This window comes from Pygocentrus nattereri, chromosome 14 (assembly GCF_015220715.1).
Source record: "Pygocentrus nattereri isolate fPygNat1 chromosome 14, fPygNat1.pri, whole genome shotgun sequence".
Taxonomy (NCBI): domain Eukaryota; kingdom Metazoa; phylum Chordata; class Actinopteri; order Characiformes; family Serrasalmidae; genus Pygocentrus; species Pygocentrus nattereri.
The window spans coordinates 35,922,778-35,948,704 of NC_051224.1; the positions used below are offsets into that span (position 1 = coordinate 35,922,778).

At 40.8% G+C, this 25,927-nt stretch overlaps 1 protein-coding gene across 1 annotated transcript in view; it reads left to right on the forward strand.

Moving 5' to 3' along the window:
* Window positions 1-25,927, forward strand: part of sept9a (septin 9a) — a 156,345-nt gene that overhangs the window by 2,279 nt on the left and 128,139 nt on the right. The window contains exon 2 of the mRNA XM_017683789.2: window positions 20,232-20,303. Coding sequence (XP_017539278.1) covers window positions 20,232-20,303 — 72 coding nt within the window. The remainder of the gene's footprint in view (window positions 1-20,231; window positions 20,304-25,927) is intronic.

A 25,927-nucleotide genomic window follows, 5' to 3' on the forward strand; every position in this document is an offset into this window, starting at 1 on the left:
CACCTATACCCTCTATACCATGGTAACCACATAACACCATGCTAAAGTAGGCTACACCTGACTCTTTCTTTAAAAGCATGTTGCTTCAGTTTAGTGTTGCGTTAAGCTGTATCCTACAAATGTGCCTTTTAGCAGACCGTTAACCTGTGCAGTTGGTCTCATAACAAAAAGGTTCAACGCTGCTGTCAGAACAAAACCTCGTACCTCCTCATATGACAACTTTACAGGAGAAGGAAAAAACATCCTTTACTTTCAATGTAAGTCAATGGAACCAGAATTTTTTCCAAGTAATTTTGGGTCGTTTCTTTTAGTCCATTCTTCATGAAATTTACACACTCTGTAAAGGGTAACAGATATTTTCAAATTATGTCAAAAACTGAAAAATGGAGATATGAGGTTTTGTCCCGACGGCAGCAATATGAACCTTCTGGCCTCCCTTAAGCCGTATACAGTAAAGTCTGAAAGTATGAGACCTCATTGAAAATCTGATATTTTGTTCAATGAAACCTGGAAAAAAAAAACTGAATTTTTTAGAATCTTGAAAAATGTGTATGTTATGACTAATAAGACAAAGAAGTAATATTCAAAATTCTGCAACATTTCTAGATGAGTATTTAAATTAAAGCATATTTGAGAAATTGAGCGTTTTAACCTCTTCAACACCTCGAGACCACCAGTGGTTCCAAAACACACTTGGTCATGTTCTTCATAACGTTCATATTTCATAAGCTCCATTCAGAAGCTGGGCGTCGTGTGAGGCTGTAGCTCTTCTCTCCAGTCTAATAGACGGTGATGGAATTTTAAACCCTTATAATAAAAGAAGCTGAACTTTGTTTTTCTACTGAAAGTCGAGCCGTTTTTCTCCAAATCTGGGCTCTAAACTATAAACAGACGGCGTCTCTTCAGTGATCTGCTCTGGAAACATCACTTTAATAAAACAACACAAAGAGCATCTGAGATTTTGGGCTTTGTAGTGATATGTGGAGATCATAAAACACACGTTCTGTTCATTTAAAGGGAACTTAAAAAAAAAAAATCTATTTCATACCATTACTGAATAATTTGCCTTACGATTTGGTCACATAAATTCAGATGGAAAAACCAAAATATACCCTGGTCAATAGGCCTTTGTACAAAAGGTCAGATTTTTTTAAGCCTTATTCCTTCCATTGAAACGTATTCAGAAGACTGTGGTATTCATACTGCAACGTGGATGAATAAAGGCTAAAAAGTCACAAATAAATAATAAATCTTTTTTTTATTAAATAATAAAACACAGACCCGATACAGAAATTCTTAAATTCATGTTCGAATATTCTACATTTCACTCAAATTGCTGTGCTGATATTCTCATTTGCGATGAAAAGCTTTGCAATAAGTTAGAACTGAATGTAAAACAGAGGCATTTTTGTCATGCGTCTCAGACTCGCGGACCCCACCAAATGTTGGTTAACTTGGGCTGATAATATGTGTTAAATTGAAGTCAGTAGACTGCATTACATTACTGGCAGATCTTTCACGTTAACATCCATTTTTTCATTGAATAAAGCCTAAAGCCTGGTTAATGAAAATGAAGTGCGGTGTTTGACGTTTTCGTAGGTCGTGTCCATGACTTTACTTTGTCGATTAACAATTAATCGCTGACTAATAGCGGTCAGTTATCAGTCCAAAGAATCTTCAGTTGGCATCAAAAAAAGTGTGAATGTGCCACATAGTCAGAAAGTAAGTTTAAACTGTTATTTTGTAAAGATGTAAAGTTTTGTGTTGTAGTTATTGTGACAAGCCTATTAGCCTGTGGCAGCACGTTAGGTTGGGGCACTGTAAAGCACAAAATGTGTCAAATATTGTACTTTTATAATGTTGATTGCTCTAATAAATCGAAAACAGAAACATGTTAATGTAAGGCATGTTTTCACCCTCTTCGTCCTTCAACTCTATAGGAAAATGTATCGTAAATCTAATGAAAAATCGAATTAAGGCACCACGTTACTGTATTTACTGTACCGAATCATTTTTCTGAAGGGCCAGTGACAAAAGTGGGTGGGCGTGGGCCCCCTGGGCCCAATCATACCACCAGCACTGCTTATAATAGAGCGTCTGAGGAACTAACCACCTCACTGGCCACCTCGTCTTAAACCGAGACTTCAGCATAACTTCGACTGCAACATCCCTGCGTCTTTGTTGTGGTCTTTTGTAAACCAACGCTCCACTTCCTTTCTCACAGCTTAGCTGCTCGCATTGACTATTCACTCTGGGGCGGTTACGCTGCGGCCTCACGTTAAGGAAAGCTGCGTGTCTTTGTCCTCTGTAATCTGTTCAGCTTTATAACCCCTCTGCAAACACTGTACGCAATGATTTGAGTGGAATGTACGAGCTGCCAAAGTCACTGTCACACACACCCCGCTGCACTCACACACACATGTTGGGTCATGTAGTCTCTCTTTCTCTCTTTCTTCCTCTGGCAGCGCGCTCTACCCTGTGTGCATACACACTGATCTCATTCAGAGAATATTCCTCAAATTCGGCTCAGGAAGGAAGAGTCAGAGACGAGAAAGAAAGAGGACAAACTGACGCAGAGCACTGCTTAAAGCAACGGCTTGGCCAAAGTGTAATGTACCCAGTTTACCCCCATCCACCCCCAGCCTCTTACCCCATACGCCGTCGATCAGCCACGACATGTTTGTTGTCTGACGTTTGCTTCTCTAGCTTTCACAATCGAGCTACAAGGTTAATGCAGCTAACGTGGAAGTATATCACTGTTGACAGAAGAAAACCTCGTATCTCCAAAACGGGAACTTTACAGGAGAAGGAAAAAACTTTACTTCTAATATAAGTCAATGGAACCAGACGTCTTTCCATGTCGTTCTGGGTCGTTTCTTTTGGTCCATTCTTCTTGAAATTTACACACAATGTAAAAGCCAGCAAGTGTCTTCAAATTATTTCAAAAACTGAAAAATTGCAAAAAATGAAGGTACAAGGTTTTCTTCCCACTACACCGGCATATTCCTCCAGTTGGCCTGGTAGAGACCAAATGCCTAAATCAGACACTTGCTTTAAACTCCTAAGGCTAATGCAAAAATGGGCTATTCTGACGTTTTAGCTATTCGTTTCTGTTACTAATGCAATTTTCATGTTTGTTTGATGTAAAGAAGGTGATCTAAGAGTTCTGAGGTTGAAAGAGGCTGGTGGCCTTAATCAGACACTTGCTTTAAGCTGTTGAGGTTGATGAAAAATGGATTAGTTCTACAGTTCCAGCTATTCGGTTCTGTTAATAATGCGGTTTGTTAGCCTGAAGAAGGTGATCTAAGGGTTCTTTGGCTGAAAGACTTGGCAAACGCCTCATAGTTATGGTTACTAGTCATTTTGATTGGTTGGTATGAAAAATGGAATTTAAAATGTTTGGTGTCTGAAGTTTGCTTTTGTCATTTTTTTTGGTATGGAGCTACGAGGTAATGTAGCTACCAAGTAATGGAAGTTTGTTATCTACCAACCAGCATGGTGGAAACTGCATGATCAGCCAAGACATGTTTGCTGTCTGAAGTTTGCTTCTCTAGTTTTACACTGGAGCTCTGAGGCTATTGTAGCTAACAAGCAGTGTGTAGTCCTACCAAGCAGCATGGAGGAAACTGCATGCCTAAGCCAGACACTTGCCTCCAAATCTTGAGGCTGATTCTTTTCTATTAATAAGGCAATTTCTCATGTATTTGACGCAAGGAAGGTGATCCAGCAGTTCTGAGGTCGAAAGCATAAGCAAACAACACCTCATAGTCATTGGTTAAGCTGTAATTTTGATTTGTTGGTATCAGAAATGGAGTTTTGAATGTTACGGGTCTGAAGTTTGCTTCTTTAGTTAGAGGCTAATCTACACTCACCAAACACTTTATTAGGAACACCTTCTTGCTTCTACGCTCATTTTATCAGCTCCACTTACTGTATAGCTGCACTTTGTAGTTCTACAGTTACAGACTGTAGTCCATCCGTTTCTCTGCATACTTTATTATGCTGTGTCTGATCCACTCGTACCAGTGCAACATACAAAGCCACCACCAAGTCAGTGCTACAGCAGTGCTGAGAATGATCCACCACCCATATAATACTTGCTCTATGGTGGTCCTGTGGAGGTCCTGACCACTGAAGAACAGGGTAAAAAAGGCTAACAAAGTATCAGAGAAACAGATGGACTACAGTCTGTAACTGTAGAACTACAAAGTGCAGCTATACAGTAAGTGGAGCTGATAAGATGGACAGTGTGTGTAGAAACAAGGAGGTGTCCCTAATAAAGTGTTCAGTGAGTGTAGATAACAAATATTGGATGCTGGCTATTTCTGCCACTTCATCTACTTTTATCTGTAAATAAGATGATTTCGTAATGCTGCTGTTGCTTTTCTTTAATAAGTAAAGAATATCAATATAATTATATTGTAATTAAAAGGAATCTAATTTCTACATCAGTTATGCTTTATCGTTATTCTGATGAAACAAAATCAACAATAAGCTCTTATCAAACTGAACTGTGCTCTGAATGAGTTCGCGCTCGTATGTATTATAGTGTATATATATATTATATTATTTGTCATCTGCATTGACAGTTAGGGGGCATAGGGGCAGTTGTGGGCTGGAGGTTAGGGATCCAGCCTCGTGACCGGAAGGTCGCCAGTTCGATCCCCAGAGCCGACAGCACATGACTGAGGTGTCCTTGAGCAAGACACCTAACCCCCAACTGCTCCCCGGGTGCTGCGGATTGGGCAAGTGTGCTCACTGCCCCCTAGTGTGTATGTGGTGTTTCACTGCCCAGATGGGTTAAATGCAGAGGTGAAATTTCCCCGTTGTGGGACTAATAAGGGTCATTTAATCTTTAATCTTAATTAATTAGCCTCATATTTCCCGTAATAAAACTAAACAAGCAAACTTCAGACACCCAACATGTCTTGGTTGATGGACTATATTTGGGGTAAAGGTGGAGATTTGATTTTTGTGTGAACACTGTGATCTACACCATACCATTCCCAAACATCCTGATCTGTTTGTTCTCTCTGGAGGTGTTTTACTAGTTACTGCTCTATGACACTCGCTTAGCAGTCCAGGTAAATAAGTAACAATATCAGAGTGATATAAATCATGGTGTATTTTACAGGCGCGATATGGGACATGACCGAAATGAGCGTTGTTTTGAATGAACAAATATCAGCTGCTTGCGTCTCGAGGTTAGCAATAAACATGTTTCCAGCATTAACCCTTTTGTTGCCATATGAAGGCTAAAGCTGAGAGCCAGTAGCAGGTTTTACAGTGATCTGGCTGTGTGTTTGTGCTGTATTTCTGGGTTGTGGGATGTTAGAGCTGGTTTCTCTCACTCTGGTTAGTGATGGCAGGTTCCTCTGAGTGTTCTGATGTGTGAACCATACCACTGCTTTTAACCCTTTGTTTATAATATTATTAATTAAGTGACCCTTATTAGTCCCACAACGGGGAAATTTCACCCTCTCATTTAACCCAACGGTGAAGTGAAACACCACATACACTGTAGTGAGCACACACACACTAGGGGGCAGTGAGCACACTTGCCCGGAGCGGTGGGCAGCCCAATCCGCAGCGCCCGGGGAGCAGTTGGGGGTTAGGTGTCTTGCTCAAGGACACCTCAGTCAACTTGCGACCTTCTGTTCACGAGGCTGGTTCCCTAACCTCCAGCTCCTTACTGCTCCCTAATATGAAGGCAAAAGCAGAGATGTAGTATAACAGTAGAGAGTGGGTTGTGAGTAATTTTGGAGCTGGATTGCTGGCTGATGGATGGTCACAGGTGGATGAAATCACTCTGGATGGTGAGGCCAGAGTCTGATGAGTGATCTGATGTGTGAATCACGTAGCTGTATGTTGGAATATGAAGGCCAAAAAGCAGAGCAATAATATCAGGATTTTGGGTGATTTTCCATGCTGAATTACTCACTGATGCTGATGTCACAGCTTGATGACGTCAGCCTAGCTAGATAGGGGCAGGTCTGCTGAATGTCCTGCTATGTCTATCAAGTCTAGCTTAAACTGTTCTGAAGTTTTGACGACTACAGGTTACCTATGGTTTTGCCTGCAAATTAACAAGGGTTAAGACAGACCTGATGAGTGAATTCAGCTGTTTCAAGCTCCACCAATTGCTCACGCAGCTTGTATGATCTCCACAGAAAGGAACTGACCAAAAGAATGGGACGCCCTGAAGTAGCTACACAAACTACACTGACCATGTCCAATGCCAAGCGTTAGCTGAGGAGTAGAAAATAGAAACATGAATATGGTAGTGTAAGGCACATTTTCACCCTCTCCTTTTTTCCATTTAATTAGTTTAGGTTTATTTTATTTCTCAACTGTAAGTGAATTTCAGATCTAATCTTTCAGCACAACAGCTGTGGAGCTCCATCCGACACTTAGGGGATGAATTGGAGTGATCAGTTGGAGTGATGAACTAATCATCCAACAGCAGTAGCTGATCTCACCAGTGCTCTTGTGGCTGAATGCAATCAGATTCCCACAGCAGTGTTCCAAAATGTAGTGTAACCTTCACAGGTGAGGAAAGGCTGTTACTTCAGTAAAGGAGGGACAAACTCCCTTTTAATTCCATTGATTTCAGAAGAAGAGCTGGGTCAGCATGTGTTTAAAAACGTTTATAGATAGAAAGTTTATATCATATTTTATACTTGCAGTTGATTGATACTAAAGTCTGTAGAGGATTGCAACGTTGTGATTACCCTCTTAAACATGAATATTCCCAAAAGGCTTCTTGCCAGAGACGCCATAGAAGAACCGCCTATGGTCAAAAACATTTCAGGTTAAGGAATCACAGAATTCAGAACCATAAGAATAGACACAGACGTCTGAACATGTGTGTCACGGCCATATTGGGAACTTCAGATCTAAACTGAATTTCTTTGTGGCAAAAATGAAAGGGATTTTCAAAATTGCTGCTATCGTGGCCTGTGGTGCACAAAATATGTTCCAAATCTGATAGCTTTTGTCCTATATCCATCATTCCACTGAATGTCACTTGATCTTCTGATTTACGAGGTTGTTAACCCTTGTGTGGTGTTAATGTGTGTGTTACTCAGTGGTCTGGTGGACCCGCCACATTATTGTTTTTAAAAATCACTACAGCCATAACAATTTCTGTAAAAATATCAGATGTTTAATTGGCCAGTGTAGGGTTCTCCTTTAGCAGCTGTGGCCAGTCAGCAGCCTGTCCATGTTGTCCACCCTCACACACACACACACACACACACACACACACACACACACACACACACACACACACACACACACACACACACACACACACACACTAACAGCAGGCCATGTAGGAGGAGAACAGAGTGAAGGACACAGCACCTCCACATTTTTATTCCCCGCAGGTTCACCCAACACCACATGTGTAATATAAACATGTGGGGGGTGAACAGAGTGAAGACCCTGAAAATGAGTTATTTTATGTGTTCTTCACAGAAAATGAGCAAAGGCCAAGGAATCTGGGGTTGATATAATAATAAATCACATAATTTATTCACATGGTAAAGCTTACAAATGGGTCCCACAGACCTGAACACCACACAAGCGTTAACATTAGTACATCCATGCTAATAGTAAGCCATGCAGTGAAATGATGTTGCATGAAAGTAGGTCCACTACTTTACTTTAACACTATTATATCCAGCTACTCCTGATGTAACTGCTGCCAAAGCAACTTAACTACCACACTGAATAAAGCATTCTGCTTTGTTCGGGGTATTTTTGTCTTGTGCATAGCGAAGTTCATATTTTAACTCCTTAACGACCTCACAAATCAGACAATCCAATGACTTTTGGAGGAAAAATAAATGTTGTAACATCGAGTTTGAAACCATTTTGTTGACCACAGGGTGCGATAGCCATGACTTTTGAAAATCTCTTTAATTTCGTCCATTTAGCTTAGAGCAGGGATCATTAATAGGCGGACTACGATCCGAGTCCGGACCCAGATGCTGTCCTTTGCGGATCTGGACGTATAACCGATAAACTCTGGAGAATTATTTAATTTTGACGGGGTGGTCTTATTTTAATCAGTGTAACTTTTCTAGCCTTTACGGTGATTTTAGCGGCCGGGAAAACTCACAGACCAATCACGTGTTGTAAATATCACACGTGACGCTACTCAGCCAATCAGATCTGTGCATTACGATGTGCACTGAGAGTTGAATGAGTGACACACACACAGGAGAGGAGGGGGGGGGGGGGGCAAGGCAGAATGATCCCTCATACATAGGGGCAGTTGTGGGCTGGTGTTTAGGGAACTGGCCCTGTGACCGGGAAGGTTGCCAGTTCGATCCCCAGAGCCGACAGTACATGACTGAGGTGCCCTTGAGCAAGACACCTAACCCCCAACTGCTGCCTGGGTGCTGTAGATAGGGCTACCCATCGCTGCTGTGGGCTTTACGTGCAGTCCCCTTTATCTTTTATAGGAATATTGTATTTTTTCCCCTTGCACGCTGCTCTGAGTAACACTGTTGTCGACCTCAGTCAGCGGCTCCTCTGGCAGCAGCGTTTTAATCTTTCTCTCCTCGCATTGTGCGCATGCAGGCAGGAGTTACTGTATTGAATCTGTATTGAATCTTCATAATTTGATCATTTTCTTTATTGAGTGTTCCATAGTTTACCACAGCTTCACTCACGATTTCCCATCACAGTTTACAAAGTTACTTAGTACCCAATTTTACCAGTTGGCCTTCACCAAAGTTACTTACAGTACAACAGTTACCACGTCAAAATATAGGAAACTCCAAGTGTCCCACATTTTTATTCCATAGATAAAAAAATTGGATATTTTAATATGCTGACCGCCAAACTGGAAAAGTTCTTGGTTTTGATTTCATAAATCTGATCACCTTGCGCTGCATGTCTAAATCATCACACACTCTCCTCAAACTGTTCTGGACTCTTTAGTAATCCCTAGTAGACATGAGTCTGGTTTTAATGTAGTACAGTAATAGTGAGACATGTTTGGTGTGCTTTTCGTGTTTTTTTTGGTTGGGGTTTATTTTTAATGTTTTTCAAAATGCGCAAAGCCGAATTTGACTGAAGGGCCAATGCCCTGTTGACATGTTACTCTTGAAAGTGGTTTAAGGTTCATTATTCGTCAGCTGCAATAGCCTTGTAGCTAGCAAAATGATTTTAAGTGATGTTTGCCATTCATATCGATTAATCTCTGGTCAGGTCAAAGGCTAGCCGTGCTAATGGAGTGGTGTGATTGGTTATACTCAGGGCAGTTCATGTGAAGGCATCCATTTTAAGGCTCATGATAATGCAGGTGCTTGTTTGAGTAGGAGGTTGTCCAGTGTTTGCATAACACACACACACACACACACACTTACTCTGCAGTTTTGCTGCAGGCCTCATTACTTTACTGGCAAGCGCTACTCTGTTTCACAACACCTGCAGGAACTGTGAGCGAGCAGAAGGAAAACAGCATGAAGCACAGTGTTTCCTCATCGCCACCACAGCCACTAAAACAAAATTGTGGTTAGCAATGAATAACAGTTGTCCAACAGTTGTTCTGGAGACCCTACACTCCATTAAGCCAGGCGTACACTGTGAGATTTAAGCCTGTTTTTTAGCCCAAATTGGTTGGAGCCGACTGAATTTCAGGAATTTTTGTTCCATCAGCCGTCGTTTACCGTGCAGTGTGAGAGGACAAACGATGCCCGATGAATTGCCCAAACAAGCTGCGACTGAGGAGTCGGATGGTTGGATGGATTTTGGTGACATGTCTCACAGTCCGAGTAGCCTCACGAACGATTCCTCAAACCACACGCAATCAAACCACCACTCCTGCACGGAGGCAAAGAAGTCCACATTTGCGGCACCGGCGTCCGTGTATGCCGACTTTGTTTGAATTGCGAGGTATAAATAAATACGGTGTTTTTTTTGTCTTCAGAGAGCTGACTGTCTGTAGACCGCCTGTTCTTCTTCATTGCACAATGTGGCACAAGTTAGCAAATCTGTTGTAGTGGTTTGTCAATGGCTGAATCTCAGAAGGCGACCTATTAGATGTGAGTCACTTTACGTGGACACCTCAGTCATGGACTGTCGGTGCTGAGGATCGAACCAGCAACCTTCTGGTCACAGGGCCAGCTCCCTAACCTCCAGCCCACGACTGCCCCGATCTGGTGAGTCAGATGCTAAAGGCCAGGCCAGTCACAGTGGAGCAGATTTAATCTGCACTGTAATGTTTTTCTTCATACTAGAAATAAGTGTTCAGTGTTGTAGGTTTATTAGCTGATGAGCTGAATCAAGTTTATTAGTTTGAGTAAAGCACAAAAATGCACACCACGAAGAGGCCCCAGGAACGGGCTCGGAACCGCCGCTGCCTCAGCTGTTTAATCTTGAATAAACTGTGTTTAACGAGAGCAGAAACATTTCAGCGCTGCCTTTAAGTGGGTAGTACACTGAAATCTTGTGCTAACAGGAATTTTCTGCATTGACGCAAGCCTCGTATCCTCTGTCATTATCTGCAGGTTAATGCATTATATATGGTATGAGTCAGGCTGCAGCTTCAGAGCCCTCATGATTCACTCTTCAGAAGGAAATGGCAGTGATAACATGACGGACGCAGATAATGACATGGCCTCGATTTTGGCGGGCATCCAAAATTCTTGTGCGTACCAACACATAACTAACTCTCCGCTATAGCGTCAGACTCGAAGATAAGAACCAGCTCATCTACTGAAACTTCCTCCAGACTGACCAGTGTCTGATTCTTCCGACGATTTGTTATGATGGGTTGAAACGAAGAGGTGGAATAGAGGCCGTTGGCTGCGAGCTGTGTTTAATCATTTATATTAAACTGTTATTGCAGAACCTGGTTGTTAACAGAACGTTCTACTGGAGACAAATACAATCTGAGATCTTAGAACATCAGTGTTTTGCATGAGGACGTGCTGCTTTTCAATCGCCTGCTTTGACATGAAATTTGTAGCTGTTAAGCCAGACCAACCTGTGTAGTATGTGTCAAATCAATACATTTTAAATACATAAAATGTAAGACATTGAATTAAACGTTGCCAGCAAAACTGAAAATGAGGTAGTGCTTTATTTGGACGGTGCACTGTAGATGCTTTACAAATGCTCAGGCTGTCTATAAGTAACATTCAACTAAATTCCCATTAAATGCGACTGAAGTATGAATGACTTTATTAAATCTATTCCTAACACTAAACCTAACCCTACCCTCAAGGCGAAACCTATACTTACTCCTAACTCTAAACCTAATGTTGTTGATAATCAACTGAACATCACCAGAAAGTCTATTAATTATTTAAGAATCTGTAGTGTCTCTATAGGGGACCATCCAAGTAAAGTGTGACTGGAAATCATATTGAACCTGAAAATATGTCGTAAACCAAGATGGTATAAACTGCGTGAGGAAGCGGGTGTGTGGTCCAGGTCATGCCTTAGACCACGGCTGGTGTGCTATATCAGCGCTAACTGTGCTAAAATTGCTAACAAGGCTAATGCTCCTGAGCGGCGAGGGGCCGCATTCCTGCACCTGAAACATAATAATTACAAACCCACAATCTGTTCTCGGAGAAATAAAGAGGGTGGAGAAATGGAGAGAGAGAGAGAGAGAGAGAGAGAGAGAGAGAGAGAGAGAGAGAGAGAGAGAGAGAGAGAGAGAGAGAACCATCTGTTCTGAATGCCAGTCTAATCTCTTTATGGTAGAAAATGCCAGCGCACTCAGTACACACAGTAATACAAATCATCCAAATACAGAAGTGCAGAAAAAGCTTGGTGAAAGCAGGAATATCATCACAAATCTGTCCTGGAAGCAGCTGTGTGGGCAGGCAGCAGGAATTTCTATGGTCATTGTCCATTTGATCAGCTCCACTTACTGTATAGCTGCACTTTGTAGTTCTACAGTTACAGACTGTAGTCCATCTGTTTCTCTGCGTACTTTGGTAGATTCCTTTTACTCTGCTCTTCAGTGGTCAGGACCCCCATGGACCCTCACAGAGCAGGTACTATTTGGATGGTGGATCATTCTCAGTGCTGCAGTAACACTGACGTGGTGGTTGTGTGTTAGTGTGTGTTGCTCTGGGCTGAGTGGATCAGACACAGCAGTGCTGCTGGAGTTTTTAAACCCTGTGACCACTCACTGTCCACTATATTAGACACTCCTACCTTGTCAGTCCACCTGCTATCATCTGTTGCTGCACCGTTTGTGTTGGTCATCCTCTAGTCCTACCTCGGTGGTCACAGGACGCTGTCCACAGGACGCTGTTGGCTGGATATTTTTGTTTGGTGGACTGTTCTCAGGCCAGCAGCGACATTGAAGTGTTTAAAAACTCCAGCAGCTCTGAACATTAAACTTTCTACTGACTGGAAGCTCTTCAAATGATAATGTGATGGTTTGGCTGAAGTTAGACAGTTTTCCCCTTCACCTCATATATAGTCCATGCTTACGTTTCGCCTCTCATACTGTGCCAGAAACCACAAGCGCAGTACTTTACAACTCAAGTCTTCTCATGGCATGGTGCCTTGACAGGGCAGGCATGCATTGGAGAAGCAGAGTGCTACCTTGCCTGGACTTTCTCCCATGGCAGAAAGGCTTTCGCAAAGGTACCAGACGAAACCTAATCCCTATATTGGACAGCAGCAATCTAGGATGATGGAATCAGCAAATGACCCCAGAGGTGACAGCGTTACTAAGATCAGCTCATGGATAGACACAACCGAAGAAAACGCTATCCATATGTTCTTCATGGCACTTAATAATAACAACTGCGAGAGATGGTTTAGGCATGCTGCTAGCATCATGCTAATTGGTGGACCATAAGCTTCCATTGTTATCTACATTCATTTCAATTTTTTTAAAATGTATTTTGATTCACTACTTTGATGCACTTTTTTATAAAAGTAGTGCAGAAGTCAGAGACCACGCTCTCTTTACTTAATTTTCAGTTAAAATGGCCATTAAGTACAATTTATTCATTTTTAGGAGGTATTTCTGATGAGATTAGATATAAAATAATCCACTTGCATAATGAAAGTCAAAGGAAAATACGTGAAAAAACTGGAGAAACTCCCAAAACTGGAGTTTAAAACAAAAGATTCAGAGAAAATGAGGCTCCTAACAACCACCTGCAAGACCTGGTGGACACCAAAAATGTCCCCTTCAGATAAACAGCACTTAAAGCTTTCATCTTTGAGAGAGAGGAGAAAATCAAGCTGCTTCAGAACTGAAAACATCGCCAGGTGTTTCTGCCCATCCTTCGCCTATGAAAATAAAATAAATAAATAAAAAAGAAATCAAACGGAAAGATGCTGGTGTTCTGAGAACAATGGACTGTTTGGGATTACACGCATCAGGGTAAGCAGAAAAGGCAACCAACTTCTAAGACGAACTTCAGAGATGTGGGAAAATATCCCTGCAGAGTTGCAGAAAGACTGAAAGCAAGTGTTCTGGGAAAAAATAATAATAAGGCAAAAACTGGACACCTATGATTTATTTGTTTCCTGATGCTGAAAAATGGAAAACTCTACTTAATGGTCACTTTGCCTGGTAATTAAATATATGAAGCACGGTCTCTGACTTTTGCACAGTACTTTATATATTTAGTAGATGCTGTTATCCAAACCAGTAAGCAGTAAACGCAACTGTGTGTTGTTTCCTTTTTACTCCAGCCTATTATAAACAGCCTCGTTCTCCTAACGGCTCCTAACATAACAGAAAAGATTTTGCAAAAGAAGAACTTTCAAAACATTCCACCTCTAAAAATACGCATTACATTAGGCTAACTGGGTTATAGCAGTAAAGTGTGGGCATATTTAAGTTTAATAATTAAGTATAATTAAGTTTACTCATGGTATCGTGTATTTGTTTATACCTTTTTTCATATGAAACCATTTTGGATGCTTAAGTAAACCTTTTGTCGATTAACAATGGCATGCTATTTTGGATGTCCTATCATTTTAAATAAGAAACATATTTAACAACTGAAGTCAATCTAAGAGACTTTTACTGAGCAAAATAGTTTAAACAGAAATGAACAATGTATAGACAGATGCCAGTAGTGCTTTCTAACCCTACTGAGATTTATACTTCTTGCTTTCCCTCTCGCGACATTTGTCACTCGTTGCTTTTTAGAAATAAAGTTGCTAAGTTGCTGAAAAGGGTCTCAAAAGTCACTAAGTCTAGTATCTTAGGCAGGCATGAGGCAGGGATACGTTTACCATGAAAGATTCAGTGGTTTTATAAGCCCATAATTTGTATTCATATTAAATGTTTTGGCAGTTAAAAGAGTCCTGTGGCGACAGAAAAAAGACCTTGGCCATAGGCCAATAGCCAGAGCATTAACATCAGCAGCTCCAGATCTGGTAAGACATAGATGGCTGCTATCAACATACGTGGATGGATGAAAAGTGAAAATGAGAAAAAAAACGATGCGATATTTGTTGATCGCATGGAAGCTACATTCAAGTAGACTCTGCATTTACAGATCAGAGAGTCTACCTATCACCTGGTATCATTCAAGTCCATTAAATCCACCCCTGCTTTTAATCCCTACCAACATTTGTGGCGGTGTTGTGGACTCACTTGACACTTCCTAGCTTCTGGTCGCAGTATTCTCTGAAACTAGGTAAGCAAGTGGTAGAAGTGGCTCGTGGAGAGCAGCAGCCCCCCCTGTTGGCTAACACAGACACATCATCAGGTAAAGAGGAGGCCGTGTAAATCGGATATTTAATGCAGTCTAATGAGTGTCGGTTGTGTCATGTCTAACACCGCTGAGCTCCGAATTCCCCGTTAAATGTCACTGCTGAGTAAGCTTTGTCAGTGAGGTTACATGTGTGTCAACCTGGCGTGGTGTCTGAGCCTGTAGAGTCACGTCCCATCTCTCCTCCGCAGAACACACACACGCTTCCATGCACTTCTCCTGTTATTATTTGCATTATAAACACGGTCACTCAGGTGCCCTCTGGCCCAGTGTGAGCGCTGCAGTGTGTCAATAAGAGACAGACAATGTCAAACTATAACTGCTACAGGCATTTAGTGCCTCTTCATGGAACTTTTATTTGCATTTTTTAGCACAGCGTCATTTGGGCGTATTTAGGGCTGTCTGTCACAATCAGTTATGTTGGTTGTCATTAAGGGTGTAACAATTCACAGAAATCATAATCTGACTCAGTATGACATTTTTCAATACAGAGCAGCTGAAATGTGCCTTACGTTAATATGTTAATGGGAAGCTTTACATCATTTACATAATGTTTACATTTTAAAGGGACCATATCCTGCATTTTTCTTGTATTATATCCACACACACACACACACACACACACACACACACACCTCTCTCTCTCTCTCTCTCTCTCTCTCACTCTCTCTCTCTCTCACTCTCTCAGAAAAATGTATGCCCCAAACACTATTTAGACACTGTTTAGAATATTGCTTATGGTTCTGCACATGCTAATTCTTGTAGCACTGATCTTGGCTCTGACATGAATGAGCAGCGTTACTGCACTTTACTGCACGTAATCCAGCAGCAGCAGCCGTGTTTATTCAGCTGAATAGATCCCTCCATACTACAGATAAAGGCTATGGACAGCCGGTGGGAGCTGGCTTTAATTTGCTTTAATGGAGGTTTTAATGCATCAATTATTTTACTAATAGCAGAATGGAATTTTGATTGAGAGCATTTTTGTCAATGCTGAGTCACACGCTTGCTCTCACTAAGGTCATATCAGACGAATCGTCTTTGTAAGGAACACATCTGGGGTTTTAACTTGAAGGTACCGGGGTTAACGTCCACCAGGGGTTTCAAGACTCAAACAGCGTCACACTGTCAGCTTGATCGAACCTGTCTTTACACTCAACTCGCTCAGTCTGGCAAAGGAAGATGCTGTAAAGCCTCTGTGGTTCTGTCATCATCTTTTTCTTCAGGTTCTTAAAGGCTCTTCCATTTCAGGAATTCGGGAGTTGTTTTCCAAGTGATGGTTTTGCCATTTCAATTATTTTCTCAGGCCATCATTCCAAAAACCAAGACACGAGTCCTTTTCACACATGAGTTTTGAAACAACTAAACTTTGGGAGGGGCACCATGCTTGAAGCTCCTCCTACTACTGTTCTAGCTTCCTATACGTTTCCAGCTCTGCCTTTCAGGTCCTTTGATTGATTTTTCACACCCTGCCAACTCCCCAAATGGTGATTTTTATGTATATTTTGCTTATTACTGTCTCAGTTAATGCCTTCATTTCAAACAGATCATAAGATGAACCTTGTAAATCTATAAAGTTTCAATACACAATGTATTTAAATGTTTTTTTTCTTACCGTTGAACTGCAGTTTGAACTAATTTGGTCCCACAGAACTTGGAGAGAGAAGAATTATCACTCTGTAATGCCTTCCAGGTTTCTCAAACACTAGAGGGCGCTCCTGAGCAAACCCACAATGAATGGGTTAATATGTAGCACTTCAGCAAAAATCATAGTTTAAAAATTCTTAAACATTTCCTGAACACTGAATAGCATAAAACATTTTAATGCTGCTGTTATATTTTCGAGGGCTTTTGAACTCGAGCTATAGGAGTTTAAAATGCCACCTCAGCACTCAGCACACAGTAAAGCTAGAGTTCCACTGCTGAAAGGAAAAAGAAACACACAGGTAAGTTTTCTTTGCTTTTTTAGTGAAATACTTGCAGTATCACTTTACTGTTGGGTGCTGTTCATAAGGCTAAATGACACATACTTAAGCTTGTCATGACAACTGCCATAACCTTTCATAAATGTTTATAAATGCTTATTCCAATAAGTGTCTATCTAAAGGTAACATTTACCAATTTTGAACAAAGTTAGCCAAAGTAGCCTTTATGACAGATAATGCCTATTGGAATAAGCATTTATAAGCAGTTATGTATGGTTATGTCAGTCGTCATGACCGGCTTATGTAGGTGTCATGTAGTCCCTACAGCACCCTACAGTAAAGTGTTACCATACTTGCTTCTACTTTCTAAAATTAAAGGAAAGGTCTGGGCGAGTGATTAGAAACTTAGTTTTAACCTTTCGTTTTTAGCCGTTTAGTTCCATTCACCCCCATTCACTGAGGACTCGCTCGCGGGCGCCGTCTGCTGTTTTGCAGTCATGTTTTTGATATAACAGTGGAAATAAGAAGAGGCGTCATAAACCAGCTCTGGAATGGTTCGTACAGAGCAGTTAGCATGGTGCTAATGGCATATCTAAATCATCACACACTTGTCTGAAAGTCTAATGTATAATATTAACAAAAGGAGGCTTCAGGAGTTGCACTCCGATTTTTTAGCTATGTGATCCATTTTTTCCACGTTTATAGGCAACAGTATGTCATACAGTGTCAGAAATCATGTGATAAAGTCTATTAGACATTACTTAACAGCTTATGAATGCTTTAGTCATGCACGTAGATGAATGCTAATTGGTGATAATAACAACCTTCCATGACTTATTAGCTACATAAGCCTTAAACAGGGAGATTCACTCGAAAGAGGCCCCGAATATTCTGTAATAACTCTCTCTCCGACGAAGCAATCTGAACAAAACAACTTGCAATGTGCTCCTCAGTATATGGAGCTTTAAACAAGCTGGGATGTCCGCGTGTCGGAGTGATGAGGTAGCTGTTGCGACGTTTAACCTTTCTAATCTTTCTAACCTTCTAACCTTTCGAAAACGGAGATCACTTCCAGCATCTCATGTAATGCAATCATTTACGCATATGTGAAGGTATGTAGCGTATTCTTTGGTCCTGTAGTCCCAGTCCTAAAACTAAAGTAGTTACCTTCAGATGCCACACACGTCTTGGCTGAGTGACTGTATTTGAATGAAGAAATGGGTCAATGAAATGTTTTTTTTTTTTTTTTTTTTTTTTACTTAAGCTTCATTTTAAGAGTGCTTGAAAGTCGAAAGAATCTAATTCACAAACATAAACCAATAAGTCACTGTCACAGCCCTCTTATCTCTCCTGATCTCTTGTTTTTCCACTCAGCGCACTTGGTGCAATCTTTCAGATTGTGCAACCTGAATTCTGTCAAAGTGAAAGTGATTAAACACACAGGTTTTTTTCCCTGCATGCTCTGAGTGTGAACTAGGTCAACAGGCGCTGATCACCTTGTGTCGAGTGTGTTTCTTATGTGGGTATGAATGTGTGTTTATCAGAGGTGCGAATCTTTCATGGAACTTTCGGCATTTTGGTGTCATGAGGACGTCAAGTCTTTATGAAATCGTGAAGTACAGTTCGCTGTTTTTGTTTTTTGTACATGAAAATGAGGTCACATTAATTGGAACACCTGTGGTTATTATGCAAGAAACTATATTACTGTATTTAGTAATGCCTTGAAGATGAAAAACCCAAAAACATCAATGATTTGCTTTTAGTGTTGAAACAGGTTTGAGTGATGCAGCTGTTACATCATAATCACAGCACTTCCAAATAATGTGGCCTTATTTACATGTAGTGTGTGTGTGTGTGTGTGTGTGTGTGTGTGTGTGTGTGTGTGTGTGCGTGTGTGTGTGTGTGTGTGTTCTAAGCGCAGTCATCTGAGATGAATCTGACCTCCTGATGTCTGTGATGGATGCTTATAAAGATCTGAAAAAGAGAAATACATTTGTTTACACTCTCTGAAATAAAGGTGCTAAACTATTACTGGGGCATTGCCCCTCTTATCACTGGGGTGGGACCCTCAAGCATACATCTTAGTACCTTCAGTCATGGAACATAATTGTTCCACTGAAACTTTATTTTCTAAGCTGTACTGACTCCACGCACCCCGTCTCATCCCCAGGCTTTTTATTTTACTGTTCTGTTTTAAAACATTAGGCTATGAAAACGTACAAATCGGTACTTTTCACCGGGAAAAACTATTTAAGGTACACAGTTGGACCTTAAAACCACTGTTGTACCTTTGAGGGAACATTTACATTGTTTCGTACCTTGATAAATTAAGGATGTACCTGCATAGAACCTTAATGTCTAACAGTGTAACACTAACAAAGTATCAGAGAAACAGATGGACTACGGTCTGTAACTGTAGAACTAGTCCAGCTATGAGGATCATCAACTATTATCTTAAGTTATCTGATTTGTCTGTTTTTTTTCTGGTTTTATATGTACTAAAGAAGAAACTTAGCCATGGTTGTGTGTTTTTGAATGTACAAGGATCCTCATACAATATTTAAGGACAAGAAAGCTCAAGATGTGTTTCCTTTTAATGACTGAATTAAAACAGTGATACATGATTTATTGTTGTTATGTATTGTTTTGTCATGTATTGTTAAGCCACAGCATCTAAGTGTTAGTCCTGTCGTTGGGGGATTGCCGGTTCCTACCTGGATGGGTAGTGTCTGTGTTGCTGTCTCTGGGAGGGTGGGATGGTCCTCCCTCCCCCAACGATCACTCAGCATCTATTAGCTGGCGAAACAGAATAAGCAATCAGCATTCTCCTCCAAGCGTGTTGAGCTGTCCAATGACATTTAGTTAGCAGCAGTTCAAAAAAATGTGGAGGAGATTCATGTGTCGCAGGAGAAGCATGTGCAAGCCTCCACCCTACCCGCCTGGTAGTGACTGGAGGAGACCTAGCTAGCAGATGGAAACAGCCATGGCCAAGTGTGGGAGTGACCACAAGAACCACCAGCTTTGACAAGAAGAGGCCGTTTAACTGACATACGAAGTGACCAATCATGTTTTTGTCCGAAAGGCTATTTGTTTTACAGTGCAGCTGTGCAGACAGCTTCGGACCACTGGTGATTAGCACTTGTCTTTTTATACTCTGAATGATAAGCACTGGTTCTCAAAAAAAAAGTCTTGATGAAAAGAAGGGGACCTAGTGCTGACGTCTGAGGAACACCATGAGAAACACTAGCAGTGATAGATTTTAAGGAATTATTAGATATAAATTTCCCATTGGTTAGGTATGAAGTAAATCATTTGTGACCACTATAAAAGTTGGGATGTGTCTGGGCTTCCTTAAGTTTTTTTAGTTATTTTAACTTAAAATAAGAAGTTGACAGTGCATAAAACACAAATTCATGTTCCATTAACTTTTAACTCAAAATTTTAAGGCAATACAAAAACTAACGAGTTAGAAACATTTGTTTTTAAAATATGGATGGAAGTTGAGATAAATAAGTTTAGACTAGTTAGATGTTAAATAAATACATGTAAATGTTGTGCAATTGACAGGCTTTGTGTGTATATGCAGGTATTGCCCGGTCCACCAACAGCAGGGTGCGGAGGCTGGAGAGGGCAGATTCTGCTGGGGCTGCTGGAGCTGGTGAGTGTGGAGGCTGTGAATTACACATTTCACTAGATGATAGGCTAGTTAATCCTATGAGCATGAACACTGAAAAACAGTGATGCACTGTATTTAATATCAAGTGTGCACATAATTTCTACATTGGTAAAATAATAATAACATATTATATAATAATATGTTACACCAACACAGTTTTGTCTTGCAATTCACTTTTGTTTTTAACTGCCACTCACTGACCACTTCATTAGAAACACCTACCTTGAGCTTCCACTCACTGGCCACTTTATTAGAAACACCTACCTTGTGTCCTGCCAATGAGAGAGCTCGCTTTTCTTTATCAACCCAAAAACCACAGAAAAACAGTATCTGATTGGCTCATTTTTTTTCGGGTGTTTTAAGAATTTAACTTTATTTTTTTCAACCAAAACTTAATATTGAAAGGAGAAAATTATTGCAGTACTTGAAAATTTTCATTTAAACATGATTCTATTGAATAAAAAAGAACTAAAAATAACAGATTCTATTTTTTATTTCCAAGAAATGTAGTAAGGAGGAAAAGCTTAGCCATTAAACATTGCTATCCACCATTGCCTTAAGCCTTCAGTTGATTATCAGTGCGCTGCAGATCTCCAGTTGTGGTTAAAAGATGTAGCAGATGACATTTAAAAGTGAGACTCTGTCCCATAGAATATGTCATTTTCTACCCATCCCAGCCAAAAAACATCATTGTCTTCTTTTTACGCAAATTTGGCACAAAGAGCGCTATTTTACTACAAAGGTTAAAATGAGCTTTGTGAAAATATCTAACATTTGCTTTATTTACTTTTATGTATTGAGTCATCAAAGGTAAGATTTACACTATGTTTCCAGAAGTATTCAGTCACCCATCCAGATCATTGAATTCAGGTGTTCCAGTCACTTCCATGGCCACAGGTGTATAAAGCCGAGCCCCTAGGCCTGCAGACGACTTCTACAGACATTAGTGAAAGAATGGGTCGCTCTCAGGAGCTCAGTGAATTCCAGCGTGGTACCGTGATCGGACGCCACCTGTGCGACGAGTCCAATTGTGAAATTTCCTCGCTACTAAATATTCCAAAGTCAAATGTTGATGGTATTACAACAAAGAGGACGTGATTGGGAGTGACAGCAACTCCACCAAGTGGTCGGCCACGAAAAATGACAGAGCGGGTCAGCGGATGCTGAGGGGCATAGTGCACATAGGTCGCCAACTTTCTGCAAAGTCCATCGCTACAGACCTCCAAACTTCATGCAGCCTTCAGATCAGCTCAAGAACAGTGTAGAGAGCTTCATGGAATGGGTTTCTATTGCCGAGCAGCTGCATCCAAGCCTTACAACACCAAGCGCAATGCAAAGTGCTGAATTCAGTGGTGTAAAGTGCCGCCACTGGACTCCAGAGCAGTGGAGACGTGTTCTCTGGAGTAACGAATCGCGCTTCTCCATCTGGCAATCTGAAGCATGAGTCTGGGTTTGGTGGTTGCCAGGAGAACGGTACTTGTCTGACTGCATTGTGCCAAGTGTAAAGTTCGGTGGAGGGGGGATCATGGTGTGAACTCTTAATGCTTCAGCAGACCAAGAGATTTTGGACAATTTCATGCTCCCAACTTTGGGGGAACAGTTTGGGTTGGCCCATTCCTGTTCCAGCAAAGACATGGATGAGCAAGTTTGATGTGGAAGAACTTGACTGGCCTGCACAGAGTCCTGACCTCAACCCGATATAATACCTTTGGGATGAATTAGAGTGGAGACTGTGAGCCAGGCCTTCTCATCCAACATCAGTGTCTGACCTCACAAATGCACTTCTGGAAGGACAGTCAAAAATTCCCATAAACACACTCCTAAACCTTGTGGAAAGCCTTCCCAGTAGAGTTGAAGCTGTTATAGCTGCAAAGGGTGGGCCGACATCATATTAAACCCTATGGATTAAAAATGGGATGTAGCTCAAGTTCATATGCGTGTGACGGCAGAGGAGCGAATACTTTTGGAAATACAGTGTAAGTGGATCATAAACATTTTTCATGCGCACCATGCTTTAGGCTCGGGTAATTTGGTTCAGGTTTTTTAGGTTTACTGTGTTGTCACTTTGCTGTGAACTCGTTCATGTCCTCTTCATTGGTGAAACATGCCTGTGGTGAGCGGATGCATTCCTGATAGTAAAGATTGTTGCAGTGTTGGTTGTGTTTATGTGAATCCAGCTTTTTGGTTGATGGCTATTGTTTTGTGTCACCATCAGATGGAATAGGTGAGGACATGAGTGTGTCTGGAAAGGGTATCTGCTAAATTGGCAATCTCACTGTTCCACAGGCCTACCCAACAACTTCTATCTGCCTACGCCAGAGACTTTCTCAATTCAGCTGACGTTTGTGTGGCTGCATGTGCGTGAATGAGTGGTAATGTGCAGATATCATATGGAGTCATGTGGATGTGTGTCTGCTAGCAAGATGACTGTGGCATATTCTCTCCATGGAAAGGCCAAATGGCTTCTATTCTTCTGTTCTGAGTGTGGTGATGGCTCATCTCTGAGGCATCCTGTCCCAGTAAACTGTTTGTGCCGTGTCAGCTATTTCTGCCTGCCTTGACTGCACTGGGAGTACACTTCTCTATTAACACACAAACACACGCCCAATAATCAGCTGCAGTCTGTAGTCTGCAATAATCAGCTGCTTTCTTCACTTTCAATGTAAATTAATGGAAAAAGTTTTTATTCAAAGCAATTTTGGAGCATTTCTATTGGTCCAGTCATCATTAAAGAACAGCTGCTGAACTCAAACGATGCAGAAAAGTAAAAATCACAAAAAATGCAGATACATGTTTTTCATCGGACTGCAACGATACGTGTGTGTGTGTGTGTGTGTGTGTGTGTGTTTGTGTGTGTGTGTGTGTTTTTGAGTTTCTGAACCATGTTTGAAGTCATAAAGAACTCCATATACACACATTTAAATAATCTTCGACCATGTTGTTGCTGTTTTACAAAGAGAATAATAATGAATTGTGATTATTATTCGTAATAATTTAAGTTACAGCACTGCGTGAAAGTTAAATTAAGTTCAATTAAATAAATGACCCATTAAGCACAAGTTGTTCATTTTTCAGTATGTAGTGAGTCACCCTTTGCCTTTATTACGGCTTCCATTCTTTTCGGGAGACTCGGTTTCTGTTTCTTAAAGAAATCTGCAGGGATGTTTTCCCAAAGTTCAGTCTTAGAAACTGGTTGCATTTTCTTTTTCTCACAATGTAAATTTAGACTCCTCAGTGCACAAAACTTTACTCCACACCTCAAATGTCCAAATTCTGTGTCTTTGTTCTTCTTGATAGCTACTCATCCTTTCAGACCCATAGCGTTGAGTGGTCTTCTTACAGTAGAAGGATGGACAGAAACACCTGTGAATGTTTTCAGATCTGAAGCAGTTCGATTTTCTCCTCTCTCTCAAAGATGAAAGCTTTAAGTGCTGTTTATGTGATGGGGGCAGTTTTGGTGTCTACCAGGTCTTGCAGGTGGTTGTTAGGAATCTGGTGTTCTCTGAACTCCTGTTTTTCCCTTTTTTCTTTGACCTTTTCCTTCCATATACAAGTGGATTATCTTATATTTAACATGTTTTAGAAATAACTCCTAAAAATGAGTCATTTATACTTAGTGGCATCTTTTCCTGGAAGTTCTTATATAGAACTGTATATACAGATATGAGCACAAAATGGGCCTTTTAAGGTTTCTCCACAAACTTTTGGGCCAGCAGGTGGTGCTGATGAGGCAGTGAGGTACAGACAATGTTAGGTTGAGTTAGGTAGGAATATTTTTGGATTCACTTCTGTTCAGTGATGTTCTGTTCAGCCATCGTCCAGCAAAATTATTGAAGCAATGCCTGCACTAAAAAGTAAAAGCACCTTTTCAGAAGTAGCAGCTCAAAGCACTACTAAAGTATTGAGTAAATAAACAGTGATTGTGCGTTGAGGACTTTTTTTTTTTGACTAATTAACAAAGCATGACTGAAACTGTTGTCTGACGATACAGATGTGTCAGATAGAGGTTGTAAAACGCAGGCGTGTTCCTTTAGTGAATGTGGGGGTTTTGCAGTGGGTGTAGATGTACGAGCTCTCTTATAGAGCCGGCATTGTTCCTCTGTCTCCGAAGCCTTTGGGCATTGCGCTTTATGAGTCAGGAGATATTTGTCTGTAATACGAGAGCACAGCAGCGTAGAGCTTCAGTTACAGATTAACTAAGATGTTGAAACAATGGCTTTAAATGTTGTTCTTTTGTGTGGTTTTACAGCGACTAACATGGAGTATCTGAAAGTTTAAACACATAATCTGCTTAAATCACTCAAGATTACAGAGGTCAGATCTTGTTATATCTAGGCCAGACGCCTTGTGCTTCAGACATCTAAAAACATTAATGATGTCTTTTATTGCGATACTTGCTTTAGAACTGTTCTGAACAAATGAATTGGCTGAATTCATCCAATTGAAAAAGTTATACTTTTTTTCTGCTTTTTCTTTTTTGTTTTAAATATTATCTGTGTTCTACATGTGTTCTAAAAACACAGCTGGTAAAAACATTTTGCCTACACTGTTAGAAATAAACATACTATACAGGTACATGATTCATTCATCAAGGTACAAACAGTGTAAGTGTACCCTCAAAGGTGCAACAGTGGTCTTAAGGTCCAGTGGTGGAGCTTACATGAGTTTCTCCTAGAAATCTGAACATTACAATAAAAAGCCTAGAGATGAGACGGGGTGTGTGGAGTCAGTGCAGCTTAGAAATAGAATTTCAATGGATTTTGGAACAATTATCTTCCCTGACTAAAGAAACTGGGATGTACCCCTGAGGGTACCACCCCAGTGACAGTCTCGTAGCTTTTTTTCTGAGAGTGTATTTTGCCACTTTGCATAATGATTTGCTATCAAATGATTTGATATCAAATGCTTGACTGCGTTTTTATATGCTCTTTGATTCTGCCCTTGTGCCCCAAATGTAGCAGATAAAATGTATAATGGTATGCTGCACTAAGCAGTGGCAAGTCTTAACATCTGAATGACATCTGTACTTTTTCCTATTTTATAGGATACAGTATGTCAAACAGGGTCAGAACCCACATAAATAAGCCTGACTGAGATCAAGAGCCCATGTGATGGAAAACTGACTTTTCCTTAAAATAAGGTTCTGTGCAAGTACATTTTCGTTCATCAAGGTACAAACAATGTAAATGTACTTTCATAGGTGCAACAGTGGTTTTAAGGTTCAATTGTGAACCTTAAATGTTTTCCCCAGGTTAAAAATTTTGTATTTGTATCTTTTCATAACCGAATGTTTTAATACAGAGCCATAAAATAAAAGCCTGGAGGCGAGGCGAGGCGGGGTGAGTGGAGTCAGAACAGTTTAGAGAATATCATTTCAGTGGATTATGGTTCAGTTATGTTCCTGGACTAAAGGTACTGAGATGGACCCTTGAGGGAACCACCCCAGTGACAAGAGGGGAACTGCCCCAGTGACAGTTTCGTAAACTGTAGCAATTGAACACTCAGTCCACGGTCTATACTGTACATATATGGAAACATATCTGCCTGATTAAATTCACTGTTTGTGTGACATCACAAAAATGCATTTACATATCTCCGCCTTTTTC